This window comes from Dromiciops gliroides, chromosome 4, assembly GCF_019393635.1.
Source record: "Dromiciops gliroides isolate mDroGli1 chromosome 4, mDroGli1.pri, whole genome shotgun sequence".
NCBI classification, from domain to species: domain Eukaryota; kingdom Metazoa; phylum Chordata; class Mammalia; order Microbiotheria; family Microbiotheriidae; genus Dromiciops; species Dromiciops gliroides.
The window spans coordinates 496689165-496715796 of record NC_057864.1 but is presented as its reverse complement, the minus strand read 5'-3'; the positions used below and the strand labels follow the sequence as shown (position 1 = coordinate 496715796).

Here is a 26632-nt window from a genome sequence, read left to right as displayed (position 1 = left end):
AGGGAAGCAGTGTATTGAAATGAACTGGCTTCTCCTATCTCCATCCCTAGGGAGGAAATGGGACCCCCATATCACTCAGTGTTAACCACTCAGAATGGCCTGGGCAATTCCAAGGTGTGATGTTTAAAAATCTAATGTGTAGTCACCTTTTTCTGCCCCCAATGTGTGTGTGTGTGTGTGGAGGGGGGAACTAGCTAGGATTTACTTATAAATTAGAAGCTTCAGCAACAATTCAGGCATTAAGCATTTATTAAAGTATATTAGAGGTTAGTAAAGAGAGAACACGTGGAGTTCAGAGAATTAAGAAAGAAACCTATCTACCCTAGGGTTCAGACTGGCCGCCTTCTTCTCCTCTTCAGCCACCAACACGAGGATCCAGGACGAAAGAGACAGAGCCAGGGAGCCAGCCTCACTTCCTACTTCCTGTCTCCCTCCCCCGGAAGGGGCCATCTTTCAAGCTGATTGGTTAGATTGGTTCACTGGACTTTAGGGTGGTCTCATTGAAGTCCTTAGCTTCTGAGAACAATACCCTATTTAGGGCTGGCCAGGTGTAGTTTCAATTTAATTAACTTTAGTAGATTCTCAGTCAGTCTCATTTAATTCAATCAATTCTAAATCAATCTCCAGGTGGGGCCTTTGGGCATCTGCCAAATCCCATTATTTTCTCACAAAGGGCAGTTAGTAGTAAATCTAGATGTAGTTTAGGCCTATTTACAAAATTTTCAATCAAATCTACTTAGCTGAGCATTGTTGACCCTATCAACAAGTGAAAAGAACATATGTCTTATTCTAAGATGCATAGACAGGGGCATCTAGGTGGTGCAGTGGATAGAGCACCAGCCCTGGAGTCAGGAGGACCTGAGTTCAAATGCGGCCTCAGACACTTAACAATTACTAGCTGTGTGACCCTGGGCAAGTCACTTAACCCCAATCGCCTCACTAAAAAAACCAAAAAAACCAAAACAAAAAACAAAAACTAAGATGCATAGACAAAGAGAGGTATTTATGTCAAATTGCTTTCAATTAATAACTTTAATTTATGCTTTTTACAATCACCAGAATAACTTCCAAATATATCATTCACATAAAATCATTTTGTAACAAAGAAAGCAATTAAATAAAAGCCAACAGCCAAAGCAACCATATCTGACAGTATGTGTAATAGTTTATACCCTTAGTCCCCCCACCTCTCTAGTGAAAAGCTAGATGTACATTTCCACTTTTCTCTGGGGAAAAGGTGGGTCAATAGAATTAATATGCAGCATTTTAGAAATGGTTTCATTTTCATTGCTGTAATGGTTCTTCCTAGTGGTCTTCGGGTTCTCCTCTTCTCTGTATGGGTTCATACAATCTTTCCATGGCTCTCTGAATTTCTATTTATCATTTCTTGTTGCACAATAACATTCCAGCTCAAGCACACACTACAATATATGCAGCCATTCCATAATTGACACAAACCCAATTTGTTTCTAGTTTTTTTTTGCTACCCACTGCATCCACAAAGCTGCTATAAATGTTATCTAAAGGACCTTTGCGCATAGGTGGCACAGTGGATAGTGTTGGGCCTGGAGTCAGGAAGACCCGAGTTCAAATCTGGCCTCAGATCCTTAATAGCTGTGTGACTCTGAGCAAATAATTTGCCCTGTTTGCCTTGGTTTCCTCATCTGTAAAATTAGCCTTAGAAGCAAACAGCAAACCACTCCAGTATCTTTGCCAAAAAATCCCCAAATGGGGACATGGAGAGTCAGACATGACTATAATGACTGAACAAGAACATGGAACTTAATTTTTTTTCTAGTGATCTTAGCATATGTTCAGTATTTGGATAACAGAGTCAAAAGGTTAAATAGCTAAGAAACTTTTGGTATTTTGATGAGTATTTTATGAAATTTGTAAGTTATTTTGAGAAGTATTTTTTATTATATTTGTCAGGGGAAAAAAACAAGATTACTGAATTCCGACCAATTATTTAGCTCTCTAATTTATTTCTCAGAATTTTGAGGTTGTCCACATTCAGGTCTTACAAAATCTTAGCTTAAATTCCAAACATAGGATGGCATTTGTTACTCTGATGTCGAGTAAGTGATCCTCTCAGGCTAAAGGCCTTCCCACATTCATTACATTCATAAGGTTTCTCCCCAGTATGAATTGTTTGATGTCTAGTAAGGTGTTCTCTTCGGCTGAAGGCCTTTCCACATTCATTACATTTATGTGGCTTCTCTCCAGTATGAATTCTATGATGCTGAGTAAGGTGTTCTTTCAGACGAAAAACTTTCCCACAGTCATTACATTCATAAGGTTTTTCTCCAGTGTGAATTCTCTGATGTCCAGTAAGATGTCCTCTCTGACTGAAAAACTTCCCACATTCATTACATTTGTAAGGTGTCTCTCCAGTATGAATAGTCTGATGGAGAGTAAGTAGTTCTCTTGCATGGAAGGCTTTTCCACATTGATTACATTCATAAGGTTTCTCTCCAGTATGAATTCTCTGATGTACAGTAAGGTGTCCTCTCTGACTAAAAGCCTTCCCACATTCATTACATTTATGAGGTTTCTCTCCAGTATGAATACTCCAATGGAGAGTAAGGAGTTCTTTTAAGTGGAAGGCCTTCCCACATTGATTGCATTCATAAGGTTTCTCTCCAGTGTGAATCCTCTGATGTCGAGTAAGGTGCTCTCTCAGGCGGAAGGCCTTCCCACAATCATTACATTCATAAGGCTTCTCTCCAGTATGAATCCTCTGATGTCTGGTAAGGTATTCTCTCAGGTGGAAGGCCTTTCCACATTCATTACACTCATAAGGCTTCTCTCCAGTATGAATTCTCTGATGTCTGGTAAGCTCTGTACTCATGTGAAAGGCCTTTCCACATTTATTACATTCATAAGGTTTCTCTCCAGTATGAATCCTCTGATGTCGAGTCAGCTCTGTACTCAGGTGGAAAGCTTTCCCACATTCATTGCATTCATAAGGTTTCTCTCCAGTATGGATACTCTGATGTCGAGTAAATGATCCTCTCAGGCTGAAGACCTTCCCACATTCATTACATTCATAAGGCTTCTCTCCAGTATGAATAGTTTGATGTCGAGTAAATGATTCTCTCAAGCTAAAGGCCTTACCACATTCATTACATTTGTAAGGTTTCTCTCCAGTATGAATGATCTGATGTCGAGTAAGAAGTCCTCTCCGTCTGAAGAACTTCCCACATTCTGTGCATTCATAAGGTTTCTCTCCAGTATGAATTCTCTGATGTCGAGTAAGATGTTCTTTCAGACGAAAGAGCTTCCCACAGTCATTACATGTATAAGGTTTTTCTCCAGTATGAATTCTCTGGTGTAGATTAAGATGCCCTCTCTGGCTGAAGGCTTTTCCACATTCATCACATTTATGAGGTTTTTCTCCAGTATGAATACTCTGATGGAGAGTAAGGAGTTCTCTCAGGTGGAATGCCTTCCCACATTCACTACATTCGTAAGGTTTCTCTCCAGTATGAATCCTCTGATGTCGAGTAAGGTGTTCTCTTAGGCGGAAAGCCTTCCCGCAGTCATTACACTCAAAAGGTTTCTCTCCAGTATGAATTTTCTGATGCTGAGTAAGCTGTCCTTTCCGGTGGAAGGCCTTCCCACACTGACTGCATTCATAAAGCTTCTCTACAGTATAAATTTGCTGGTGATGAAGCTGTGAACTCTGAAGGAAGGACTTCAAACAATGATTAGGTTTTTTCTCAGTGTGAATCCTCTGATGGGAAGTAAGGGATGAACCATGGTTAAAAGGCTCCCCATATTCATTATATTCAGGCGTCTCTCCAGTGTGAATTCTCTGGTGTTCAATTAGCTGCATAGTTTGGATAGAAGCCTTCTCAAATTTATTATATTTAGGAACTTTCTCTTCAATATCAATGTTCTGATGGGGATTACTATATGGGCTGAAGTTGAGAGCTATCCCATATTCATCAGAATCCTCAGGTTTCTCTCTAGGATAAAGCCTATGATATGCAATAAAGTCTGATTGAGAAGTGAAGGATTCCTCACATTTATTATACCTAGAATCTATCTCCTTAGAGTAAATTCTATGGCACTTCTGTGGTTCTGAAGACAGAATGAAGTTCTTTCTGCCAGAATCACATCTGGGAAGCTCCTTTCCTATATATACTCGCTGATGCACAAAAAGCTTTGGTTCCAGACTGATGCTTTGGCCATACTTATTACCTTCACGGCCTCTCACATCACTGGCAGTTTTCCTTTGGGTGATTTTTACTTGCTGAGAACTTTCCTCCTCAATGCTCTGCTGCCATCCTATTCTTACCTCACATGCCCAGGCTTCTTTCAAGTTGGAAACAGAGAAATCATCCCTAGTGAAGCTGTTTTGAGATGAATTCTCCACAGATATGCCCAGTTTGGGAAATGACTCTTTGGCTTCAGGCCCAGTCTCCCAATCTGGAAAAAAAAAAAAAAAGGAAGAAAAAAGGAAAGAAAGAAAATGGAAATATACCCTATACCTGTCCTGTGCTTCTTCCAAAAACAATTATTGTTAAATAGTAAATAAAACAAGTAATACCTTGTTTGTATAATCATTGATAGTTCTTTTTTAAAAAAAGCTTTCCTATTGATCCTCCTAAGTTTCTGAGAGAGGGAGAGAAGGAAGGAAGACATTTATTATCATTTTTAACAGAAAACCGAGGCCTGGAGAAATATTTTGAATTTCCCATTGTCACACAATTAACTAGTATAAGAAACAGATCAGGAACATAGGTCATCCTCACAGTCTCTTTGCCACACTGTGATTCATACAATGAAGCAAATCTCAAAGTACTTAGAAATAATTAAGCATTGGCTACATGACCATCAGACGAGGGGTATCTAGAGAAGATTCCTGCATTAAGTAGGAGGGCCAATGGATTGCCCCTCCGTTTCACTGACAATCTTGGATTTGGATTCTAAATCTTCTTCCTGCTTAGGATGATGAAAGTTAAGAACATGGGGTTTGGTCAATCCAGTTTGTTTTCCACGTATGAGGGAATATAACAGGGATCTCAGTATATGACTTGTAAAGGCGTAACTACAGGCTACTGGTAGGTTTTACTGGAGACATGGATCACATTTTCATTTAGATCTGAATAATGTATCGCCAGGATGAAGACTGGAGTTAGGGTTAGAGCTTGATAGTCAAGACTGCTGAGGATTCCCGCTCCTTTGACATCCTGGATTTCACACCCTTGCACATATTTTCTATTTGTCCTGTACTTGTTATTGTGCATATATTGATGCTAATGTATGTGCTCTCCCCCACAAAAATGTTAGATCCTGGAGAGAAAGGATGATGTCATTTTTAGGGTTTGTGTCCCTAGCACTGTGCCCAGAGCCTGACATACAGCAGGCACTTAATAAATTCCTACATGATTAATTAGCTCTGCTTTTTCTTCAGTGCTGCTTGACAATTCCTGCCTGTTTGTTTCTCCACATGAACTTCCTTTGAGATATGCTTAATTCTATGAAGAAACTCCTTGGTATTTTCATCAGCATAGCATTCTATGTTGTTGTTATTCTTTCATTTTGAAGAGACCATCACAAGGTGATGTTTTGACTTGCACGTGAATTGGACTGAAGTGAGGCAGAGCTGCACAAAGCTGTCGGCCTCCCCCTCTCTTCCAGACCCATCAGTCCAGTGGCAAGACAAAAGTCAAGATGAATACAGTACATGACCCTGGCATCTTCAACATCTAAGCTCTAAGCGCTCCACATCACCTGCTTTAGCTGCCTTCCTGGACACTGGAACAAACTGTTCACATCCACCCATTCCACCAAGGGAAGTCCTCCTATGCCGGGGTGGACACCACCCTAACTCAGTGATGGATTTCTGGTCAGTTCCTCTCAACCTGGTTTAACCTGTCTGCCAAGATGGTTTACCAGGGTGCGGCTACAATGTGTGTTACAGCTTCTTAGAACCCCAGGTGAGAGTTGGGGAACAAGTAGGAACCATAAGTGGAGGAAGATCAATATTAGAAGTCCTGTCCTCTCTCCTCTAATGACATACCAATGTGCACGGAATTCCCTTTCCTCCTTTCACTGGGACATGGTCTCACTTATAGAAGTCTGATCCTTCTTGATCCATCAGACACGAGTATAACTTTGCGTCCTGTTCCTTGATGCTCTAATTGAGGGTCTCCATTAGACGCTGGAGTTGAAAATAGCAGGTTTTCTCCACATTACTAGGTCACCTCCATGTCATTTAGCCTATTTCTTGCCAGGAGTAGACTAACCATTGAACATCTCTCTGAAGAGTTCAGAGATGTCAGTCTGTCCCTAAGAACTTCTTGGGCTTCATACCATTAGGGTCAGAAATATGTTGCCATCGCCGTTAGTCTTTCCATAGGTAGCTATCTTTTTGGTTGGTTACAGAACCCCAAAAGTTTAATCATTTCTATGGAGTTTTATACTTTTATTCATGTGATTTCATTTTAATGTTATTTTACCATGGCACGAATATGCAAGATACTCGTTATGATTTTGTCAAAGTTCATACATGTAAAAAAAGAGACAGTAATTAAAATAGGATCAAGACTACTGAGGAGGGACAGAAATAGGACACATCCTGCTTCTGAGGAAGAAGCGCTGTGTTTGGGATCGGTGGCCATGCCAGGGGTTTGGATGCCGGCTCTGCCTCTGGCTGCCTGGGTGACCTTGGCCAAGTCACTACACTCTCTGGGCTGTAACATGAGGGGGTCAGAACAGGTGGCTCCTGAGGACCCTGCCAGCTCTACATCTTTGACCCTGGGAGATGGCCAGGAACGGTCCTCCTCTGGCTGGCACACAACGGGGGCTTTTCCCCACAGGCCTGGGCAGCTCTGAGCACAGGCTCCTATCCAACTCTGTGCAAGGCACTGCACTGACTGACCAGTGCAGACACTGTTGTCAAGGACTCCCCTGCCTGGAGGTCAGTCACTCACTCACCTGGACAGCTCCTCTCTGGAGTCCAAGGTGCCTCCCCTCGCTCCAGCTGGTGGATCACCTGGGGTTTGGACAGGGCCAGTCCTGCTCAAAGGAAGTGGGATTCTTGGGTAAAGGAGACATGGAAAATTCCAATCAAGCTTAGCTGCCCCAAGCCTCACCCCAACAAAGATGAAATGAATACCAGATGAAGCAGAGATTCAAGAAAAATGAAAGAGAAAGCTTCCATCCTATCTGAGAATACAGAAGGAGACAGCTGGAGCCTGTGGGTGTTCTGGTGACAGCCAAGTAAGGGAATCTGATACTAGACCGATGTTTCACATCTAATCTATTAGTACCTGTAATGTCCTGACTATGCTTAGACATTTCTTCCAAGAGAGCCAGAGGGCAGAGCCTGGCCTGTGCACAAAGCCTCCATCCAGGGGCCTAAAAAGCCCAGGAGGTAAACCCAGGTGATCAGAATTCACTCCCAATGGAGGCAGGAGGGTTCCCCAAGTGCAGAAAGGAAGCAGAAACTCAAGGGCTGCTCTGTGCTGGCTCTTGGGGAGCTCCCTCCTCCCATGCAAGGGGACCCCAACCACAGGTAGTGAGGGCCCAAGTCACCACGCCCAGACCAAGTGTTGCATTATGTCCTAATAACAAATCTGAATGAAGAGGGCACATTTAGGGTTGAAGTGCCCACAACAGCTGGCCACCCTTTCCAGCCCGAGTCTGAGAGCCCCATTCTACACAAAGTCTACCCTGATTGTGCCACCCAGGACCCTCCCCCAGACCAACAACGTGTAGTTTATGAAGCACACATTTGAAGTAGAAAGATTAATTAACATAAAGGAATGGAACAGAAATCTATCCTGCTTCTTCTCAAGTGCACATGGCAGAGGTAACTCAGAAATGAATAATTCCCTTGGACCAAAGAGGACGAGGACTCCCTGGTCTCTGAAGGTCAGTTGCCTCCAAATCTTTTACCAAGGAAGCCACCAAAGTGCCCTCTGGGGGCTGGGGAGGGGCAGGGAGGCAGATCCCGAGTCCCAGGGGAGCCGTCCTCACCCAGGCAGAGCAGGTTCTGGTAGGTCTCCAGCATCACGTCCCGGTACAGTGCCTTCTGACAAGGGTCCAGGTAAGCCCACTGCTCCTGCGTGAAGACCACCGCCACATCTTGGAAGGTCACTGGCTCCTGAAACACCAAATGTCTTTATTTATGCTGGTCCAGGGACCAGCCCTTGAATGGACTTGGGAGTAAAGGGCCCAGAGAGCGAGGGAGAGGGGTGTAGTTCTCAGGGTGCTGGTCTCACTATAATACAAGCCAAATATTTATCAATGCCTCAGTTTGTAACAGCTTCTGAAGCATGTGATAAAAGACTGATCCCTGTGAAATAAACAGCTGAGAGTTAGAAGAAGGTTGGATTTGAAGTCAGAGGTCTGGGGTGCAATTCCTGGCTATGCTACTTTCTGCCTAGGTGACCGTGGACAAGTCACCTAATCTCCCTGGACCTCGGTTTCCTTCCCTGAGAGATGAGGGGGTTAATTGCCATCCCAGTTCAAGAACGAGGAAACAGCATCTAGTGATTTTCCTATTTCTACTTTTTGCCTTCTCAGGGACCCAGAGGACCCAGGCCCCCCCCGCCAAAAAAGGGCGTCAACGGGGCTTGGAGATGTGCCAGGACATAGGGAGAATAACCTCCAGATGCCTCTCTGAAGCCCAGGCATTCCCAGCAGGCCCCTGTATTGCTTTCAGAGACCATGAAAGGGAGGAGCTGCTGGGCCCTGTAGAGAGTTAAGTAGAGAGAACAGGACCTTCAGGGTGGTCCCAGGCTCCAGGCCTTGGGGGAGATGCAGTGTAAATAACACTCCAGAACAAAGAGCCTGAGCCCTGGGTCTCAACTAGGCCCCAGCCAGGCAGAGAGCCCAGTCTCAGGACTTCTGGGGAAGGCTCCAAAGGGCACCAGAGGGAGAAAGGCTCTAGGCAAAATCCAGCCCAGTGATTCTCACAAGTGGCCAAAGTCCTATATGAGAATATCCGAAGTCCAGCAGCAGGGGTGAAGGACCCCATGAAGAAGCTACGACAGGGAGAGGTCTCAGGAGAGGAGGGAGCCTACAGGAAGAGACCAAGTTTCTTGGAGGAACCTCGTCTGGCCCATTCTACTCAGGACCCAGAAGACCCTGGCTTACCCAAGTACAGTTCCATTTTTTCATAAGCAAACCAAGAAAAACACTAACTGTGACAAGGAAATATCTTGGCTGGAGAAAAATCCAGGGGATAAACTGGGAGGAGGAGGAGTGATTTCTCAGCAAAACTGGGTAAAGCTTCATAAAGGGAGGAAAGAGAAAGGGAAAGGGAAAAGGGAAAGGAAATATACCAGAAGAGCTAACCAGGTCTCCTTGACTAGGCTATCTGGATATTATGATCATTGTTTAGTCATTTTTCAGTCATATCTAACTCTTCATGACCTCTTGGGGCTTTCTTGGCAGAGATACTGAAATGGTTTACCATTTCCTTCTCTAGCTCATTTTACAGATGAAGAAACTGAGGCAAACAGTTGACTCCAGGGCCAGCATTCTATCCACTGTGCAATCTTGAGATCAAAGTGAAAACAGAAACACTCCACCAGTCACCTCTAGAAAGAAACCCCAAAATGGCTGAACAAGTTGTGGTATATGAGTATAATGGAATTTCAGTGTGCCGTAAGAAACGATGAGCAGGCAGATTTTGGAGAAACCTGGAGGGACTTGCATGCACTGATGATGAATGAGATGAGCAGAACCAGGAGAACATTGTACACAGTAGCATCAACATTATGTGTTGATCAACTGTGATAGACTTGATTCTTCTCAGCAATACAATGGTACAAAATAGTTCCAAAGGACTCATGATGGAAAAGGCTCTCCAAATCCAGAAAAAAAAAAAAAAAAGAACTGTGGAATATGGATGCAGATTGAATCATACTATTTCTTTTGTTTTGGGTGCTGCTGTTTTGCTTTTTTGAGGTTTTTCCTTTTTCTGATTCTTCTCTTATAACATGACAAATGCAGACATATGTTTAATGTTATTGTACATATATAACCTATATCAGATTACTTGCTGTTTTAGGGTGGAGGGGAGGGAGAAAAATTCGAAACTAGAAATCTTATAACAAATGTTGAAAAAAAAAAAAAGAAAGAAAGAAACCCCAAAATAAAGTTGCCAGGAACATTAGCCAAAATAAAGAGTATTGAGATTAAAGGGGAAAAAAAATTTCAAGCAGCCAAATAGGAGTTCCAATATCAAAGAATCACAACAAAGATCACACAAGATTTAGTAGCCACAACTGTAAAGATTCTAACAGGTAAGAGATAAAGGTTTACAACCAAGAATGACCTATCCAGTAAAACTAAGTATAAGCCTACAGGGGGAAAGTAGAACTTTAATAGAAGAGAGGATTGCCAAGTGTTTCTGATGAAAAAGCCAGAACCGGGTAGGTATTTGGAAATGGAAATGCAGCACCATGAGAAATATGGAAAAGCACATATCTGTATATGTGAAAGGGAATATACGGGAATGAACTGTATACATGTTAACAACAGGAATGACAAATATCCTCTCAGAATCCTAATATCTTTAAAAATTACAGAGAAAAGTTAAAACAAGAGAATGTCTATGGGTGGTATTGTTCTGTTTTAATTATTTTAGAAGGCAAAAATAAAATGGAGGACCTGAGTTCAAATCTGACCTCAGACACTTACCACTTGCTAGCTGTGTGACCCTGGGCAAGTCACCTAACCCTTATTGCCCCTTTAAAAAAAAAAGGAATAAGTGGAAGAAAATGACTACTGCATAACAGAGGTACATAAAGTGACAAGTATAGTCATGGAAGAAAGGGAGGGGGGACGGACAGTCTATGAATCATAATTTCATCTGAACAGGATAAAGGAAAATTGAGTAAAACCACAAAAAGTTCCTCAGTGAATATTTATTAAGCACCTGCTGTGGCCAGGCACTATTCCAAGGGCAGCAGATACAAAAAGAAACACAAGATAGTTCCTGCCCACAAAGAGCTCACAATCTAAATGAGGAGACAATGAACAAAACTGTACAAACAAGATAGATAATAAAGAGGGATTGGGGAAGGCTTCCTGTGGAAGCTAGGGAGGTCAGTGTGTGAAGAGGAGGGAGAACCAAGCACGAGGGATGGCCAAAGAATCCCTAGAGCCAATGGATGGACGGTCTTGTTTATGAACAGCCAGGAGGTCAGTATCATTGGATCAAAGAGTATGTGCTGGGGAGTGAGGAAAGCGAGGAGGCTAGGCTACGGAGGGCTTTGAAGGCCAGAGTGTTCTGTATTTGCTCCTAGAGGTGATAGGGAACCGCTAGAGTTACCTGAGTAGGGGTGACAAACAAGAGGGGCTCATCTGGTTGGAGTAGACAGGATGGAATGGGATTGCTTGAGCAGGCAGAGGGTTCAGGAGTAAGGACACCTTATCATGTGAGACAGGGGTGGAGGACAGAGTGGGAAAAGGTATCTAGGTGATAGATGAGGGGAAGAGGGAGCTCACAGTGAATGGCCCCAATTATTTCTGTAAAACAGGACGCAAGGATCTCAGCTGAGAGTAGGGGGTGGGGCATGGAAGGTTTGAGGAGGGATTAAAGAAGAGCCCCTGTGCAGAGTGGGAGAGGGAGTTTATAAGAGCAGTGTAGTAGGATCGCCTAGCAGCAGTGAGAGACCAACTGAGATGGTGTGACCTAAACTTGCAGTGAACCCAATCACCATGTCTGGGTGATTTTTTCGGCAGCACGTGTAGGTATGAAGGTGACAAATGATGGAAGTGAGCCAAGACAGAAGCTTGCTGAGCATAATCAGTGATGTGATAAGGGGGCCGGGGATTCCAAAGAAGACAGTATGGAGGTGGATTGGCTCAACAAGAAAGGAAAAAGAGGAGTGATTAAAGTGAGGGAGAAAGCACAGGAGAGAATTGAGGGGTTGAGAGACTGGAGATGTGGAGAAAGACTAGTTTTGTTAAGGAGGGAGAGGTAGAAAGCTACTAGATTATGGTCAGAAAAGGGGATTTCCAGAACTCTCGAACACGGACGTGGTCCATTTGTGAGTGATGGCAAGATTGAAAGTGTAGGGAGCAGCTAGGTGGCACAGTGGATAAAGCACCAGCCCTGGATTTAGGAGGACCTGAGTTCAAGTCCATTCTCAGACACTTGACACTAGCTGTGTGACCCTGGGCAAGTCACTTAACCCCCATTGCCCCAGAAAAAAAAGATTGAAAGTGTGATCGTTTTTGTGTGTGGCTAAGGTTAGGGTGGAGGAATAGCTCATAGGGAGTAGATTAAAAGAACTGTTTGTGAGAGAGTTAACATGTATGTTGAAGTCCCCTACTCTAAGGGCAGTACTGAACTTAGTGAAGAAGGAAGAGGAACAGCTGCAAGGATTTTCACTGGGTGGTGGAGATGAACAGCACAAACCTCCAAAAAGGAGAGATTACTGAGTGCTGGAGGTGGGGAGAGAACCCAGAAGTGATCAGGAGGAAGAAGGGAAATCCCAACTCCTCTGCCTCACCCAGTGAGTCAACACTGGAAAAGCCAGCCAGGGAAGCTGTGTCCTGGGGGGGAAGTCAGGTTTCAATAGCTAGGGAAGTAATGGGAGAAGAAAAGAGAGTCAGCATTCCAGAGGGCACAGGGGAAGGGGTGGGCGGTATCTAGTGGGAATTGTGGGCTGAGGTAGGGTTTAGGTGGATAGAAATAAGCATAGAAATAAACAGGGGGCGGCTAGGTGGCACATTGGATAAAGCACCAGCCCTGGATTCAGGAGTTCCTGAGTTCAAATGTGGCCTCAGACACTTGACACTTACTAGCTGTATGACCCTGGGCAAGTCACTTAACCCCCATTGCCCTGGGGGGGGGGGAAGAAATAAGCAAACAGGTGGCAGAAGAGAGGATGCATGCCGCAAAATCATTGGGATGTGCAGGGTAGGACCATGTGTGACAATATTTATCATTAAGTAGGGGCAGCTAGGTGGCACAGTGGATAAAGCACCAGCCTGGATTCAGGAGGACCTGAGTTCAAATCTAGCCTCAGACACTTGACACTCACTAGCTGTGTGACCCTGGGCAAGTCACTTAACCCCCCATTGCCCTGCAAATATATATATTTATCATTAAGTGGAAGGCACTACTCCTTTTCCCAAAGGAGGCTGTAGACAAGTGCACATAGTCAGGTGGTTGGATGGCTTCCGCTGGAGCTGGAAGTCCCATTCCCCAGGGACTTTCTTCTTCCTCTTCCCCAACACAAAGAAGTAGGAGATGGAAGGCCTGATACCAAAGGGAAGGCTGCTCCTCTTTGCACCGGAGGTTCTCTACATCGCAGTGGGAAGATCGGCCTAGTCCTCAGGCAGCTCCACATCTCACCAGGCCCCCAAATGCAGCCGGAGAACAAAAGAAGATGCTCCTCTCTCCACATGCACAGATCTCAATATAGAAACAGATTAAACCCAAAAGGGAAACTGGAATGGGTGGGGCAAGGGAGGAGCAGAGAGAGGTCTAACAGAGAGGGTAGGACAGGTAAGGGAGTGATTAGAAGCAAAACAACCTCAAGTGTGTTCCCAGGGAACAGGAAGGCAGGATTAAAAGGAAAGGAAGAAAGACTCACAACCCAGGGGCAGATGAGGAGAACAGCTGCAAAGCATGGGAAGTGCTTCACAAACCTTTTTCTTATTTAGAAAGAGGGAGGTGGGAAGAAATCTAAGGAAAATACACAATTAACAATCATAATTATAAATATGAGTGGGATGAACTAATCCATAAAATGGAAGAAGATAGCAGAAAAGATCAACATGTCTGCTTGTTTTAATTTAAAATTTTTTTTAATTACAAAGACACAAACTTCAAAAACATCTATTCACACAGACTTAAAATGAGAGGGCTGGAGCAAAATCTAAGATGCTTCAGCTGAACCTCAAAAAGCAAACAGAGTAGTGATCACGACCACAGGTAAGGCAACAATTAATGTAGAGAAGATTAAAAAAAACAAACAAGGAAATTACATCATGCTAAAAGATACCACTAATGACAAATCAATATAAAAACATTATACATACACACAACTAATAATTATGGCATCTAATACTAAAAGTTAATTGAATTTGAGAGAGAAAGAGAATAAAGCTATGGTAGCAGAGGATTTTAATGTACCATTTTGAGACTTAGATAAAGCTGATCAAAAGAAAAATTAGCATGAAGTTAAGGAACTGTTAAGGGCTAAAATTCTAGCTAAACGGTCTAAAATATCTAGTGAGTGGTCACCAATAAATTATAAGCTTTAGCAAGAGTTAGACTTTTAAGCATTTATTAAGGAGAATAAGAATTTGATAGAGAAGAAAAGGCCTAGATTCCTATCTATTAAAGGGAGAGCACATTTCTAGCTCCCTTCTCCACCAGCGTCCTCAGGAAAGAGCATGAGTCAGAACACCCAGCTCTTCCTTCTTCCTCCCACTAGCAAATGTCACTTCCTGACCCAAAGAAAAGACTCCTGGTCTTGCCCTCAAAGACCTTCGCTTCATGGGCAGAACTCTTCTACAGTAAGTCTCCAGCAGGTGGCGTCATTCCAATCGTTACAGAACTAAATAGAACTTTAAAAAAATTAAAGATAAGAACTCTGATGATTACTGAATAAGAGTAGAATGGAATTTATATACTACTTATCCATACATGGAAGCCTAAAAATATCTATGTTTGGGACATAAAGACCTCAGCCAAAAAAGATGTAGAAAAGCAAAAATACTAAATACATTATTTATTAATCATAATACAATAAAATTGTATTTAGTAAAGGGCCCTTAAAGAAAGACTTTAAAATGAATTGGAAGTCTAAAAAAAATGTTAAAGTAGCAGGTCAAAGAAAAAATTATAGAAACAATAGAAAATTTTATCAAAGAAAATAACATTGATGAGACAACATATCAAAATATATGGGAAGCAGCTAAGCAATTTTGAGGGGTTATTTTTTCTTTCTATTCATTTGCTGACAAAAGAACAAATCAGTGACTCAGTCATGAAATTTAAAAAACACCCTGAACAATAAAGAATCAAAAGCCTCTAATTAAATAACAAAGTAGAAACTCACAAAATTAAAGAGTAGGTTAATAAGGTTAAAAGCAAAAAGGCCACTGAACTGATAAATAAAACTAGGAGTTGGTTTAAAGAAAACACCAATAACAAAAAACAGTGAACCTTGTTTTTAAAAAGAGGAAAATGAAATTATATTGAAAATGAAAGAGTACAACAAATAAAAAGAAAATGAAGTAAATTATTGAACTATTATACCCAATTTTGTGCTAATAAAACTGATAACTTGGAGAAATTAGATGGATATGCAACCAACAAGCACTTAGCAAGTGCCCATTATGCCAGGTTTATTGGTCCCTGCTCTCCAGGAGCTCACAGACAACCATGTGCAAACAGGACACAAACAGGATTAACTGGGAATCATCTCAGGGGGAATGTCCTAAGCTTAGAGATGATTGGGAAAGACTTCTTACACAAGGTGGGAGACTAGCTGAGACTTGAAGGAAGAAAAGAAAGATAGGAAGTGGAGACAAGGAGGGAGTGAATGTAGCAGTGAAAATGCTTGATATTGGGAATACTTAACAAAAATATAAAAAACATTAGTAAAAGAAGGACTATTTGCGTTACTCAACATCAGAAAAAGAGATTGAATAAGTCAAAAATGAACTCCCAAAGGGAGGTGAGGGTGGGGAATGATTCCAGGACCACAAAGAATCACAAGTGATTCTATCAAACCTTCAAAGAATGTCACGTAACCCCAACTGCCTCACCCCCCCCCCCAAAAAGAGAGAGAGAGAGAGAGAGAAAGAAGAAAAGAAGGGAGAAAGAGAGAAAGAAAGATCAATTAGTGGAACCTATCAGGTACACAACATGAAGGGGAAAATAAACACAGTGAAATGGTGGTTGATAAACCCACAGAAAGACCCAATTACTGGGGAAAGGACTATTTGAAAAAGCTGCTAAGAAAACACAGTAGCAGTTTGACAAAAATTAGGGTTAGCCCAACCTCACACCACACACCAAGATAAACTCTAAATGGATATATATGACCTAAATATAAGAAGTCACATCATAAACAAATTGGAGATACAATGAAGAAATTACTTTGGGGATCTATGGAAAGGGGAAGAGTTTATGACTAAATAACTGATAAAGAAAATCACACGGGGGGCGGAGCCAAGATGGCAGAGGACAGGCTGTGACTCCCACAAGCTCCAGATAAACCCGTCCATTCACGCCCAAATAATGCGGTAAAAATCAAAACCCAGAACAACCTTATGCACATAAGAACAGAGTGAGACTGTTTCTCCGCAAAAGAGGGCAATTCTGAGCACCTACTGATCAGGCTGAACAGCTCAGCGTGCGGTCCGGACCCAGCCAGGGACAGTGCTTCCAACACATCAGAGTCTTCAGCACCAGCAGCTTCTGAGGCTCCGATCACGGACTGGTGAGGGGGTTCGGAGGTAGGCCGGGGTGAAGTGGAGGCAGTATCTACTGGAGTTGGGGCGAAGTGCCCTGGGTCTGAACCAGTGGGCTGAATCGAGTGGTGGTGGCCCAGTGGGGGAGGGGTAAAAGCACGCCAAGCTTCCAACCATAGAGAATCAGAGTTCAATCAGACTTCTGTTTCCGGGTCAAAGAGAAAGTGGCTGTGATTACTCACAAGCCAGGCAGGCTGAGAAGAAGCCCAGTCACCCCCTGGGTCACGATGTAACACGAACGGTGTGTCCGGGAAGCAGTGCTACACTTTAAGGAGTAAAAAGCCAAGAAACAGTAAGCCAGGATGAGTAGGCAGAGAAAGCAGAAGACCATCAAAAACTTCTTTGGGGGAAAGGTAGACCACAATACATCTTCAGAAGAAGAAGATAATAATAGGGTCAAAGCTCCAACATCCAAAGCTTCCAAGAAAAATATGAACTGGTCTCAGGCCATGGAAGCTCTCAAAAGGGACTTTGAAGAGAAAGTAGGAGAGATAGAATGAAGATGTAGAGAAAGAGAAGAAGGAATGTAAAGAGAAATGAGAGCGATGCAGGAGAGTCATGAGAAAAAAGTCAACAGTTTGAAAAGCCAAATGGAAAAGGAGATTAAAAAACTGTCTGCTGAAAATAATTGCCTAAGAATTAGGATTGAACAAATGGAAGCTAGTGAGCTTATGAGAAACCAAGACACAGTAAAGCAAATCCAATTGAATGAAAAAATAGAAGGCAATGTGAAATATCTCCTTGGAAAAACAGCTGACCTAGAAAATAAATCTAGGAGAGATAATTTGAAAATCATTGGACTACCTGAAAACCATGACCAAAACAAGAGTTTAGACACCATCCTCCAAGAGATTGTGAGGGAAAATTGCCCTGATATTCTGGAAGCAGAAGCTAAAATAGAAATTGAAAAAATCCACCGATCACCTCCTGAAAGAGATCCCAAAAGGAAAACCTCCAGGAATATTATAGCCAAATTCCAGAACTCCCAGGTCAAGGAGAAAATATTGCAAGCAGCTAGAAAAAAGGAATTTAAATACTGTGGAGCTCCAATAAGGATAAAGCAAGATCTAGCAGCTTCTACATTAAAGGACCGGAGGGCATGGAATATGATATTCCAGAGGGCAAAGGAACTGGGACTACAGCCAAAAATCACGTACCCAGCAAAACTAAGCATCCTCTTTCAGAGGCAAACATGGAACTTCAAGGAGAAAGAAGACTTTCAGGCATTTGTTATGAAAAGACCTGAACTGAATAGAAAATTTGACTTTCAAATACAACACCCCGGAGAAGCATAAAAAGATAAACAGGAAAAAGACTTCATGAGGGATATTAAAAGATCAAACTGTTAACATTCCTATATGGGAAGATAATACAGAGGACACAGGTCTGAACTGAATACGAAGGGAAGTTATGTTTTGTTCTTTGTGGGGTGTCTTATGTATGGGGCCGGATTTGGGCTTGGGGCCTCCTGCAGGGGTCCAGGGCTGGTGCATTGTCCACTGTGCCACCTAACTAACCCATAATGACATCCTTAAAATAGGGTTGAGGTGTAGGAGAAAGACTGGGGGAGGGGGAAGGGGAGAGATGGTCTGGGGAGAGGTTGTTCATATGAAGGAAACAAGAAAAAAGCTTATGGAGGGGAAAAAAAAGAAGAAAATCACACAAGATTAAATTGACAATTCTAATGTACAAACTTTAAATTTTTTTGCCCAAAGAAATCTAATATAGTAAAAATTAGAAGGGAAACAGGGAATGGGGGGGGAAAAACCTTTGCAACAATTTTCTCGGTTAATGGTCTCACCTCTAAGATTATATATAAAGATTTATTTAAATGTACTGAGATCAAGAGCCATTTCTCATGGGGTGCAGAGCACCCCAGAATTTCTCTGGGGCACACTAAGGAATCTTCTCCTTGAGAAACTAAACCAGAGGACAGATAACGCCTAGAGAGATAAGCTGAACCAAATGGGACTGAGCTAGCTTCGGATTCCTACCCTTCATTCTGGTCTCCCTTACCCTGGGGAGATAAGTTTGGGTGTGGCTGCGGCTTTGCGTTCTGATCCTTAGCCACCCCTCACCCAATTCCTCTAGTCACTACCAGTGGGGGATGGTCCTCCACTCCTCACCAATTCCCCCAGCTACCACCAGTGGGGGATGGTCCTCTCTCACTAAAGGAACTTTTCATGGGCAGAGGGTCCACCCCCATCAGTCCTCTATAAAAGTACCTTCCAGTATCCGAGATTTGGTACCTCTGAGCCATGTGCTTTATGCCAATCTCCCCATGAAAAATCCAAGGATTTCTTTCATGGTTTCCCTCCCCCCACCCTTCCCTTCCCTTGTTCCTAAATAAACTACCACCTTATTCTAACTACTTTTTGTGTGCAAGAGGGTGTAATTCTTTAAAGAGGAATTCCTAAGAACCCCAACCCCTGATCTAACGCGTACCCCATTTTCCCCAATACAATATGAAAAAGCAGTTTTTAAAGCAAGAAATTCAAACTACCAACAATGGTGGGAAAAGGCTGTAACTCATGAATACTGAGGAAAATTCGAGTTTAAATAACTGAAGTTGCTCCTTCAGCCTATCACACCTCAAAGATAATAAAAGAAGAAAGTGACAAGTGCTGGAGGAGCTGTGGGACAACAGGTTCATTAGCGGTCTGCTGGTGGAACCGTCCAGCACGGTCCAGTCAAACCTGGACAGGACTGGGAACGATGACCCAAAGGTGCCAAACTGCCCAGGCTTTGCCGTGGCTGAACTGAGCCTGAGCCCTAAGCCCAAAGAAACCAAGAAGGGAAAAAGAACCCGTGAGTGCAAAACAATATTCAAAGGAGCTTGTTGGTGGTAGCCAGAACTTGAAAACTCAGGAGCGGCCTTCCCTTTGGGAACGATGGGTGCCCAAATCGCCACCTAGGAGGTAGCACTATGTCACGGGCAGCAGAAACATCGGACGGACACTGGGCAGGTCCCCATGGGCTGATGCGGGGTCAAGTCCTGTGACAACTTTGGGCAAAGGTCCCTTCAGAGCGACCCTTCACCTGCTCAGCAGCTTTCCTCCGAGGGGAGCCCCCTCTGCCTCCCAGAGCCCCACGGGGCCCCAGGCCTGAACCCCCCGCCCCCCAAGGGCCGCCTAGAAAACTGACCCGACCCAGGCCAACACGCGAGACCCGGGGAGCCTTTGGGGATTCTCCTGCTCTTCTTGTCCCGGCTTGGAAGGGAGAGAAGCCGAAGGCGGGAAGACGCCCAGAAGCCCAGAGCTGGGAGCGGGCACCGCAGACAACGGGAGGCGGCGGCCGGGGGCCCGGGCCGGGGCTCGGGTCTGGAATCGGGGCCTCCCGGCTCGCGGGGCGGTGCCACGTCCCGTGGGCCCCCCTGCAGGCCCTCCGGAAAGGTCCGGCTCCACCCGAGCCCTTTTCCTCAGTCCTCCCGCGGGGGCGGGCATAAGAAGGGCTCGGGGCTCCTAGAGGCCGGGGGCACCCACTCACCTGGCCAAGCCCGGCTGTCGGGAGCGCGGGGGCCATGCCGGGGTCCGGAGCCGGCTCCTCCGCGGGCAGGGCGCGGGGCTGGGGAGGGAAAGGAGACCGTGAGCGGCCCGAGCAACCCCCAGGCCGGGGGAGGACCGGGCGACGCCGGGAAGCCGAGCGCTAAGTGTCGCTTCCAAGCATAAGGAAGATGCGGGGCAGGGGGGCTCCCCGCAGAGCTCGTCCTGGAACGGAGGGGGACGCTCAGGGAGGGAGGGGGGAGGAGGAGGAGGAGGAGGAGGAGGAGGAGGAGGAGGGAGGGAGGGAGGGAGGGAGGGAGAACAGCGAGCAGAGGCTACGCGCAGGGGAGGGAGGCGCCGCCGGACACTGACCAGAAGTGCCCCTCAGACACCCGCGGCTCCTATACGAGGATGGACCGGGAGAGTAAGTGGAAGCGGAAGTCACGTGAGGATACCCACCAATCAGCCGCCCCCTGGGGTGGGACCTACCGGCGTCTCCGCGACAACCCTTCCGTAGTGGGCGGCAGCCAAGGACTGGCGCGCCAAGCTTTCTGGGAAATGTAGTCTTGAGCAGCGGGAGGGCAGTGCGTACTCAGCCCGTCTTTAGACTCGCTCGGCTGCGACTGCGACTGCGCCGCCGCCCTGGGTTCCCGGCCCCTTCCCCGCGGAGGAGGAGGAGGCGGCGGCGACTGGAGAATCCTCTTGGCTGAGGTAGAGGCTGGGCCTGGGCGCTGCCCTGGTCTTCCTGCCGCCTTGCCTACCGTTCCCATACACCTGCCGAGACATCTGCCTAAGGACCGAGCACGGGGTGGGGCGGTGGGGTCGTAGGATGTGCGTTCAGGTCCTGACTCAGCCCCCGACCCAGAGGAGCGGCCCCCAGACCATGCCTGCAAACCAAGGGGTGTCGAGGCAGCAGTGTCATCAGGGCTCGGTAAACTAAGGTCTTAGAAAATGCTATGAAATCGAGCAGTTTCCGGGGGGGGGGGGGGCTTGACGTCATCAATTTTCCAATCGCCTTTGGGCCATTTGATTTGGGAGAAGCCTTCCAGTCCTGAGTCCAGGAAGAGGGGCTGCCCCAGGCAGCCTCCCCAGATTCCAAAAGAGGGGGGGGGTGGAGCAAGAGTGACGTCACAACGACGGAGGCCACCGCCTTGGCTTGGAGTAAAAGCTGCACGTCCTTTTAGGCTGGAAAGACTTAAAAAGAGCCCACACTTCCTCCAGTGTCACGAGTGGAACAAATCTCGACCATCTCCCAAGGAACAGACCTCGTGAAGCAGACTCTATCCTCAAATCAGGCGAGGCCGATTGACTCCTCGGGCTTCTCCCACAGCCCAGGGGATGGTTCCAGCCAACTCAACCCCCTGACTCGGAGAAAGGGCTCTGACGCCCCTCCCCCCAACAGTGAGAATAAGAGGAACTCAAGAATCTACAATTCTCAAAAGTGGGATCAAAGACCCCCTGGTTGGTTTTAGGGTACCCCTTTGCTAGACGGCTGTGATCAATGACAACGGCATCAGAAGTCATTTTTCTCTGTTATTTTGATGTGTAAACCTCTCAAGCATCGTGGACCACCGGCCTTTAGTGTCAAGTGGACAAGACTAGCCTCTAACCTGTGGCTGGCCAGAGCTGAACAGAGCAGGCTAGAGGCAGGAATCAAACAATGATTTAATTTCTAAGTGAGGAGAACAGCTCTTAAGGGAAGTGCTTCTTCCTAAGAAGGGGGCTCACCCACAGCAGGGACTGTGTTTTTAACGGTGAAAAACACCTATGGCTGGAATTCTTGGATCCTGACTAGAGTATCCAAGGCCACTGACCACAGTGCAGGTGTGTGATCAGTCTCCACGTGGTTAAGATCGTTGAGACATGTGAGTGTTCAGCAGGGCACACAGAACCAGGGGAGCGTGGCAGGGAACCAGAGCCAAGCCCCTGGCTTGGTTCGCTTGGTTGTTAGAAGCTTGGGAATTGTTAGCGTATTAGGGAATCTGACTGATAACTTCAGCAACAAACTCAGCTTTCCAGTCAAGGTCCCCTGGAAACTAGAGAGGCTCCAACAGATAGAATTAGTTAGTATAATGATTACACATATCAGATCTCACTACAACATCTCCAGAGAGAGAGAGATTTGGCAGGAGGTCCCACCTCATCTTGGGAGACATGTGAAATTGAAAATTGATACATAATTTTGTTTTGTTTTATTTTAATCAAGTTTACTCAATTTATTATGTATCAATCCACTACATATTGTGGTAAAAATTATTGGAGTTTAGCTGACTCATTTGGGAGGGGCCACACCTGGCCCACCCTGAAGTTATGTATGCTACTGAGAGGTCAGAAGTAGAAACCTCTCCATAGGCAGTTTTTGAAGGACCTCCCATTTTGGGGATGGAAGATTGGCTCACTGAGGGGAGGCTGAGTTGCTTCCAAAAGGCTGGCTCTTCTCTTCACTCTCCCTCCTCGGCTTTCCTGGTGGCCTGAGCAACTAGCAGACATCTCAGGTATGGTGAGTGAATACAAAAGCCCTGTATTCCTTTGAATTAGCTTAATTGGAAATGAGCTGGGAATTGTATAGACTTAGGGTAGAGCTAGGAGAATTTATCTGTATTTCTTTTATCTTTGATTTTTATTAATTTCACCTTTGTTGTTTAATTAATTCCCAGGTAATAAAATCTGATCCTTTTGTGGAAAAGAAGCTATAAGGCCCCTTTCTTATTGGCCTCGAAGAAATATCTAAAAAGGCAGTTCAGAGGGGAGGGAGCTTTGAACCTAGAGGTCCCTCGTTATTTCCGGGACCCCAATATTTCAGTGAGTCACCCAATTAACTTTCCATATATTAAATTTGGCCCCCACAGTTTGGCGAGCCAAGCCAGGAGCTGATGAACCTACCCACCCACTGCTAGCTTCAACACAAACCAGATTATCTGTTGGCTTTTTTTTTTAACCCTTCCCCACTGCCTCATTTAACTAACCTCCCTTGCTTTAAACGCCTCTAAAAGCCTTGCTTCAAGAGAAAAGCTGGTCCAGTTTAAAGGGCAACATGATTGAATATTTTGCTTTCCCCTTGTGTATTCTCATTGGAATGTATTGGGACAGCATAATGTCCCAACTTAAACAACTAACCTACTCGATATTCTTTCATAGCATTATTGGTTTCCTCCTCAATTCACACAGTAAAAAATTTTTGCTGTAATGGTGTGGGAGTGACCGTCTCCACTGAGCACATGTTTAATATTAGTAGAAACTTTATATCTACATTTTGTCATGGGGCACAGAGCACCCCAGAATTTCTCTGGGGCACACCGAGGAATCTTCTCCTTGAGAAACTAAACCTAGAGGAACCAAGTCGGACTGAGCTAGCTTGGGATTCCTACCCTTCATTCCGGTCTCCCTTATCCTGGGGAGATAAGTTTGGGTATGGCTTCGGCCTTTGTGTTCTGAGGAGGGATCCATAGCCACCCCTCACCCAATTCCTCTAGTCACTACCAGTGGGGGATGGTCCTCCACTCCTCACCCAATTCCCCCAGCTACCACCAGGGGGGATGGTCCTCTCTCACTAAAGGAACTTTTCACGGGCAGATGGGCCACCCCCATCAGTCCCCTATAAAAGTACCTTCCGGTCTCCTGTTCGAGGAGATTTGGTACCTCTGAGCCATGTGCTTTATGCCAAATCTCCCCATGAAAAGTCTAAGGATTTCTTTCATGGTTTCCCTCCCCCCACCCTTCCCTTCCCTTGCTCCTCAATAAACTATCACCTTGTTCTAACTATGTTTTGTGTGCAAGAGGGTGTAATTCTTTAAAGAGGAATTCCCAAGAACCCCAACCCCAACCCATACCCCATTTCCCACCAAATCATCGGGGGACGCCACACGAAGGTGAGGCCTGCCCTCCTACCTCTTTGTCCCCAGGGCAGCACCCGAGAGATCGGCTTAGCAAAAATCCAGGGCTCTGCAGCTTGCTCTCCTGACCAGCATCGTGTCAGGCCTATGGCCAAGCTGGACATAGGAGGCAAGCCTAGGAATGGTTTTGGGGCGACCTCTGTCTTACTCTCTGGTTCAGGTCCTAGCATGCAGTCAAGGCACAAAGTGGGGATGGGATAAAAGGACCCTAAATGTAGACAGACACTGCCTATCACAGAATTAGGCTTGAACTCCGTCCTGTAAAGCAGGCCACACCCTGTCCTGCAAAAAGGTCCCACCTGACTCCTGATCTGATAAAGTCCCTTTTCGGTTTTTTTGGGTTTTTTGCTCTGGTCAGTTTTAATTTTTTTGTTTAAGTCTGTTCCATCTAGGCTCAAGGATTCGTGACACTGTGCTTACGTGTTGCCTCTGGACTCTCTGGGCCCCTCACAACTCCGAGCATTCCAGGCCTTCTCCACTTCTCTCCCCTTCCCCTCCCCCTCCCCCTCCCTTGCGCCGTGATTCTTCGACACCCCCCCCCCCCCCCCCCCCCGTCAGCATGAGGCAGTTTCAGAAGAATCTTCGTCCCCTTTCCTTATATATAGAGAAGTGGGGAATGTCATGGGGCGCAGAGCACCCCAGAATTTCTCTGGGGCACACCGAGGAATCTTCTCCTTGAGAAACTAAACCAGAGGACAGATAACGCCTAGAGGAACCAAATCGGACTGAGCTAGCTTGGGATTCCTACCCTTCATTCTGGTCTCCCTTATCCTGGGGAGATAAATTTGGGTGTGGCTTCGGCCTTTCTGTCCTGAAGAGGGATCCGTAGCCACCCCTCACCCAATTCCTCTAGTCACTACCAGTGGGGGATGGTCCTCCACTCCTCACCCAATTCCCCCAGCTACCACCAGTGGGGGATGGTCCACCTTCATTAAAGGAACTTTCCACAGGCAGATGGTCCACCCCCATCAGTCCTCTATAAAAGTACCTTCCAGTCTCCTGTTAGAGGAGATTTGGTACTTCTGAGCCATGTGCTTTATGCCAAATCTCCCCATGAAAAGTCTAAGGATTTCTTTCACGGTTTCCCTCCCCCCACCCTTCCCTTCCCTTGGCCCTAAATAAACTATCACCTTGTTCTAACTAAGTTTTGTGTGCAAGAGGGTGTAATTCTTTAAAGAGGAATTCCCAAGAACCCCAACCCCAACTCGTACCCCATTTTCCCACTATAACAATTTGAAGTACATTCTGGTACCATATTCATAGTTCAAATGACTATAAGTCTCATTCGTGCTATTATCATTGTTGTACTGTGGAAAAATAGGGTGCCCACGTGAAGTTCTGCCACCAAGTCGATATCCTGAATGACAAGGGAGACCCTCCTGTTCTCCGTCTCTCCCACCATGCTGGTTCCTCCATGAAAAGAGGAAGATCCAGTGAGCTAGCCTCCACTTCCTAGTTCCTCTCTCCCTCGCCAAAAGGGGAGGTCCTTCCAGCTGATTGGTTGAGAGTGGTTTCTTGCTGATGTCAGTAGTACACCACCTCTGAGAACAACGAATCACTCAGGGCTAGCCAGGTGTGGTCTCCATCCAATCACCCTTATATCATATCATATTCATATCAGCAATTTTGTGGTAGCAAAAACCTGGAGTCTAAATGGTTTTCCATTGTTTGAGAATTGGCACAACAAAATGGTTTATGGATATGAGGGGTTGTTTTTGGTCAGTGAGAAACTTTGAATATGAAGAATTCAATTTTTAAAATATTATTGCTATAAAAATAATAAAAAATAAAAAATATTATTGCTATAACTATGATAAAACAGTAATTATCCAACAGTCTGGTACTGGCTAAGAGATAGAATGGTGGATCAGTGGAATAGATTAGGTACACAATAGTGTAGTAAAAGACCATAGTAATTGAGTGTTTCATAAACCCAAGGATCCAAGCTTTGGGGACAAAAACTCATTATTTGACAGAAATAGCTGGGAAAGCTAGAAAACAGTACAGAAGAAACTGGGTATAGTCCAACATCTCATAACTTATACCAAGATTAGATCAAACTGAGTACGTGATTTAGGCATAAAGGGTGTTACCATAAGCAAATTCTAAGAGCATGGAATAGTTTGCCTGCCATATCTATGGATAAGAGAAGAATTTAAGACCAAACAAGATATAGAGAGCATTACAAATGTAAAATAGATTTTGATTACATAAAATTTAAAAAGTTATTGCACAGGGGGCAGCTAGGTGGTGCGGTGGATAGAGCACCGGCCCTGGATTCAGGAGGACCTGAGTTCAAACCCAGCCTCAGACATTTACTAGCTGTGTGACCCTGGGCAAGTCACTTAACTCCATTGCCCTGGGGAAAAAACAAAAACGGTTATTGCACAAACAAAACTAATGCAACCAAAATTATAATGAAAGTAGAAAACTGGGAGGATATAGTTAAAGTAAGTTTTTCTGATGTAGGGGCCAAATTTTAATTGTATAGTGTTAGTTAGGCGGCTCGCCACAATATTGGGGCAAGGAAGGAGATTAACAACCTCTTTCAAAAACAGAACAGAGTTTATTAACAAGAATGAACTTAAAAACACAAGTAAGATTAGTAGAATTAAGGGAAAGGGGGAAAAAAAGGAATGGGGGAAGGAGAACAATACAACCTAAATCACACCAATGCCCAGGGCTCAGCAGAACACATGGCTCTGACCTGTCTCTTTCCAGCTCCAACACCAGAATGGTGAGTCTCCTCCCTTCTCCTTACCAGCAACCCCTGGGCTCCCAGGAAACAGG

General features: G+C 45.0%; 1 protein-coding gene across 3 annotated transcripts; it reads right to left on the bottom strand.

Moving 5' to 3' along the window:
• Positions 1-1680: 1680 nt before the first annotated feature.
• Positions 1681-20521, bottom strand: LOC122753708 (zinc finger protein 345-like). 3 transcript variants are annotated; one of them, XM_044001326.1, is made up of 5 exons: positions 20439-20521; positions 19954-20031; positions 7993-8119; positions 6949-7029; positions 1681-4434 (listed from the first exon to the last, which is right to left on the bottom strand). In XM_044001326.1, the coding sequence occupies exons 2-5, from the start codon at positions 19987-19989 to the stop codon at positions 2036-2038; spliced, it is 2643 nt and encodes an 880-aa protein (XP_043857261.1). In that variant the 5' UTR covers positions 19990-20031; positions 20439-20521; the 3' UTR covers positions 1681-2035. The 3 variants fall into 3 exon arrangements, with proteins under 3 accessions (XP_043857261.1, XP_043857260.1, XP_043857262.1); XM_044001325.1 differs by lacking the exon at positions 20439-20521 and adding an exon at positions 20322-20378; XM_044001327.1 differs by lacking the exons at positions 19954-20031; positions 20439-20521 and adding an exon at positions 20322-20370.
• Between the last annotated feature and the right edge of the window lie 6111 nt (positions 20522-26632).

Excerpts from the sequence above, each read along its gene's own strand:
- LOC122753708 (XM_044001326.1), bottom strand. The coding sequence starts at position 19,989 with ATGGCCCCCGCGCTCCCGACAGCCGGGCTTGGCCAG. Across the intron at positions 8,120-19,953 it reads CGACAGCCGGGCTTGGCCAG|GAGCCAGTGACCTTCCAAGA; the intron begins GTGAGTGGGTGC and ends TTGGTGTTTCAG. Across the intron at positions 4,435-6,948 it reads TCCAGAGAGGAGCTGTCCAG|ATTGGGAGACTGGGCCTGAA; the intron begins GTGAGTGAGTGA and ends TTTTTTTTCCAG.